Raw genomic sequence first — 4,705 nt, 5'->3', positions numbered from 1 at the left:
TCTAATGACATTTTACATTAGCTGGTCTCGTGGCCTTCTTCTTTTCAGGCGCCTAGGAGGATTGTCAGGAATGGAAGAGGATGCAAGATTAGAAACTAAGGGGTTTGAGTGGTTAGAGAGTTTATAATGGAAGGAGTGATATCTGGTTCGGGCTAGATCAGTTACATAGGGAACATTAAGGTCTTTATGTATGATTTTGGTTGTGACAAAGTAAGGAGCATTGAGGGTTTTACGAAGGATTTTGGATTGTGAGGATTGAATACAAGAGGAATTCGAAGGTTTAGTGGAGCCCCAAAGCTCAACTCCATATGTCCAAATTGGCCTTATTAGAGTCATGTTGATCAGTCTTTTGTAATGTGTGGGAAGTTTAGACCGTTTGTCTAGTAAGTGCTGTAATAGTCGAAATCGCAGTTTCATTTTCAGTTTCATGAAATTGCAGTTTCCTGTCATTTCAGTCTGGTGTGATGATTCCAGGTTAATCGCTTGTCCAAATGTAGTCCAAGGTAGCGGATCTGTTCGACAGGGGTAAGAGTAACATCATTAAAATGAAACTGTAGGGCAGTCAGTAGGTTTACAACGAAGGGTAAAGGTGATTTTATGGGATTTGTTGGAATTTATCTTAATCCTCCAATTACGACACCAATCTTCGAGGGCTGTGATATGGTATTGGAGATTTTGGGATAAAATTAATGGGTTATTATTAACAGCGAGCACACATATGTCATCGGCATACATGGTGAGGATAGTGTTAGGATTGGTTGGAATGTCAGCTGTATAGACGGTGTAGAGGATGGGATCAAGGTTACTACCTTGAGGAAGACCAGCGGACTGAGAATAGAGGGATGAATAGGAACCATTGTGGTTTACTTGGAAAATTTTGAAAATTTAAACATAAATTAATAAAAGAGTTATAATAAAACAATGAACAAAGTAAAATAAATTAGCCTCTTTTAGATAAAAATAAAATTAGGTAAATTAATTAAGAAAACAAAAGAGACAAATTTACAAAAAACAAATAAATATTTAAAATAAATACTGGTCGACAAAAGGTTGATCCACTCCGATAGATCAGGGGAAGATACCTTGCTTGTCAAGGTGTGTAGGTCGCAGCTCTGTAGCTAAATATACCGCTGCAATGGTCCAAGGTTTGTGTAGTGGCTCATCGATAGTCGAAAGAAATATCCAAAAGCCAAGATGGCCACCCTGGCACAGGGCAGACAGGGTTTGGTTGTTTTTATGAATTATACGAGCCGATTAATTAGCAACAATTCATATTGCGCTCAGAGGCCAGAAACGCAGAAAAGGTCTGGTTCCGGACTATAATGTTTGTTAACACACTCAAAAATTTCTAATAAAATAACATCAACCGAACGCAAACAGGGCTGGTTACACACTATCATGGCCACTAATTAGCCGGAACTCAACTGAAAATGAAAATGGTTGGCCTCTTAGCAACAGTTTCTATTAATTAATTATAACACATAAATATAATTACATATTTTTCTTCTCAGATGACTTTATTCAATTAAAATAATATAAATAAAAATAAATGTAACTAAATTAAACACTAATACAACTCAGATACTATTTACAATAAAACACAAATTAATTATAAAATATGGTGTTAACAGATAGTTTAGTTTAGTTTAAATTTCTCTACTTTCAGGCATTTGGACCAACACAGCCTTTGGGTGCCAAATGAATTTGCTGTTCACACTTTCCGAATCATCATGTCTTCTATTCAGGTTACCTTTTTAATCTTATCTTAATTAGTCACTAATGAAATTTTAATAGATTTAAAGTTAAGTTTCTTGGGTGTCCTTCTCGCAGGCATCCGTTCCACATGTCCTGGCCCCCTCAACTGGTTCTTTCTAACAAAGAACACCACATCTGGTTCCCCTTACATTTCTTCAAGTTCAGAATTCTACCTAAACCTCCATTTACTGTTCCCACAGACAGGTCCATGTATTCTTCTGTGTATTATTCTTTCCCATACTTTTAAAATCCTTTCTCTTTCCTTGGTAAGTACCAATGTCTCACAACTGGTCGTATATGTTTTATATAAGACTGTTGGTGACGCCTCTGAACTTCAACTGCTTTTGAAGAGTGAAAGACACCTGTTACTGGCAGCTACACTTGCTTTAATTTCTTCTAGGTGCTCATTCTTTGCTGTAATAAAAGCTCCCAAGAACTTAAACTTGTGTTGTGATATTTCTTTAAATTTATTTATTTAATACCAGATCAGTCTGGTGGGCCTTACTTAGTTGATATAAAAAAAAAAAAAAAAGATAAAATAGTTAAAAATAATACTTCTTTATAAAAGAGACAAGTAAAATTAACAACAACATTTGTAGATCTAACAAAACTAACAATTGCCCTCTAAAAAAAACAAAAAAAATAACAGATAACACAGTAAGTATAGAAAATAAAAAAGAAAGTATAAACAAAATAACATAAAATGAATAATTTTACAAAATAGAATTAATAAAATGAAGTGATAAGAAAAGCAAGAAATAAAATGTATACATCGGTAATTGAAAAAGTGGGTAAAATAACATAATTAAGGAAATGAAATAAAAATGAAGTTATATAATGCAAAGAAGTATGAACATATTAGTTATTAATAATTTAAAAATTGAAATATGGAAAGAAAAAGAAAATTGAGAGGAAGAAATATATGTAACAATAATAATTGATAAAGAGGCAAAATATAAGTAAAGTATACCATAAGAAATGAAGAGAGAAAAAAAAAAATTTTTTTTTTGATAACACCAATAATAATATAGTGAACATAACTTATAACGTGGGTAAGGAAAATGAAGAAAAGTGGAGAAAAGAAGGGGTGGTAAAATAAAGAAAGGGGAAAGAAAAAAAAGAAAGAATAAAACGAACCTGTTAGCTGGAAAATCAAAGGCCTAATGAATACTGCGCCAATGACGGCCAAACCCTGAATTAAAAAAGCCGTTACAAGAATGACTAAGTGTTTTTTAAGAGGAAACGTTACGAAAGGGTAAAAATAAAAAGTAGAAAACATTTAGAGGAAGAAAGCCTCTTTGACTGCACCCCCGACCATCTTCTTGTATGTCATCCACAGTCAGCTATCTCTACTAATTAAGTTATCCCTCTAGTTATGTAGTATTTAGTTTTCGTTTGATCAAATGAACGATACTCCATTGAGTTATTTCATCTAACCTTCATTTGTTACTTGCTGTTAGTTTAAGACGTGATAATTATTTTTAGATTTTTATTTTTCATTGTTATTGAATTTTCTTTGTAGACTCAGTATTCATATGCTGTTGTTGAGAATTTGATGTCACATCTTGATTCGAACATCAATAGCTCAGCTAAGATCCGAACCAGTATTGTCAATGTCCTCTCAAAGATCATTGCAATTTCAGCTGAAGAGAGTGTTGGTAAGATATATTTTACTCTCTCTTCCTCAATATATTATTTTTAAAAATTAAAAAAAAAAATTATTGTTTCGTTGTTAGGCCCATCTGTTTTGGAGATCATAAACTCTTTAGTTGGACATTTGAAGAACTCTGTTACAAAACGTGAAGACTTTGGTGAAGAGATCTATCGGGAAGCTCTAATCTCTTGCTTGGGAGAATTCAGCGCTCACTTGCCTGATTACCAAAAGGTGGAGATCATGGTATTCATTGTATCAAAGGTGCCAGTTGGGGATGTATCTGGTCCTGAGAAACTGTTGCAGGAAATGCTTCTGAAATCTTTATTAATTGTAAGTGAAATATTATCTATTATAAAAATAAAAAAACTGTAATTGATAAATACCTCATTTAATAATTAAGTATGTTTGGTTTTTATTTGACATTGGGCCATTTCATATTTATTTATGAGATCAATTTATTTCTTTTTAAACGTTTCTGGAACCCATTGAGACAGGACTTTAATGGGGGGGGGATGCGTTTCCAGGCTGAGTGACTCTAGAAGGCAGGATTCGTATCCAATACGCATATACGTATGGCATCCAATACGCCATGTTTGACAATCAAAAACAGATTAATGGATTTTCATTATAGATATACCAAATTATTGGAAATAATATTTACTACAGCTTCTATTCTCTTCACATTTATGATTTAATGAATGGTTTTACAGATAATTATATTAATGTGAGAAATCCCTATTAACTTCAACATAAAGTCGCCTTCAAGGGGTGTGGCCTAATCCCTATCCTTAGTGTCGTTTTTGCTTAAAAAGAGAGTAGGGTTATCGCACCCCCCCCCCTGCTAGTATATTAGCTGCCCTACCTGTCTTATGGTGCTTATCAGAGTTGGGCTAAAATTAGCTGAAGATGAAACTAATAGCTAAAATTGCCATGGATACGACCCTTATTAATGAATGAAACATTGATAAATAATTATTGTATCACTGGCAATTTTAGCTATTAGTTTCAACTATAGCTAATTTTTGCCCATCTTCGGTGCTTATGGTAAACAACACTAGTCGTTTGTAAGTGGGCTAAAACTTCTTTCTTATTCCTCCAAGAGAACCTCTGCTCTATACTGCTGTATTTCTGTTGATTCAAAGAGTAGTTGCTTACTTTATTTGTGCTTACCTCAAAAAGTAAACAGTTTAATAGAACAATATGAATATGTTTATTTGAAAGATAATAAAATTTGCAAAAAAAAAAAAATAGCATTTTTGGACATCAAATATGTTTATTTGAAAGATAATAAAATTT

At 33.2% G+C, this 4,705-nt stretch overlaps 1 protein-coding gene across 1 annotated transcript in view; it reads left to right on the top strand.

Moving 5' to 3' along the window:
• The window catches only part of stmA (Protein EFR3 homolog stmA), a gene marked incomplete in the record, with an annotated part of 122,895 nt that overhangs the window by 111,184 nt on the left and 7,006 nt on the right, over positions 1 to 4,705 (top strand). The window contains 3 exon segments of the mRNA XM_067049883.1: positions 1,667 to 1,745; positions 3,278 to 3,413; positions 3,492 to 3,739. Coding sequence (XP_066905984.1) covers positions 1,667 to 1,745; positions 3,278 to 3,413; positions 3,492 to 3,739 — 463 coding nt within the window.

Source organism: Halyomorpha halys, unplaced genomic scaffold (assembly GCF_000696795.3).
Source record: "Halyomorpha halys isolate HHAL.00 unplaced genomic scaffold, Hhal_1.1 Scaffold11.1, whole genome shotgun sequence".
Taxonomy (NCBI): domain Eukaryota; kingdom Metazoa; phylum Arthropoda; class Insecta; order Hemiptera; family Pentatomidae; genus Halyomorpha; species Halyomorpha halys.
The sequence above is the reverse complement of the archived record's forward strand: the minus strand, read 5'-3'. Positions and strand labels throughout refer to the sequence as shown.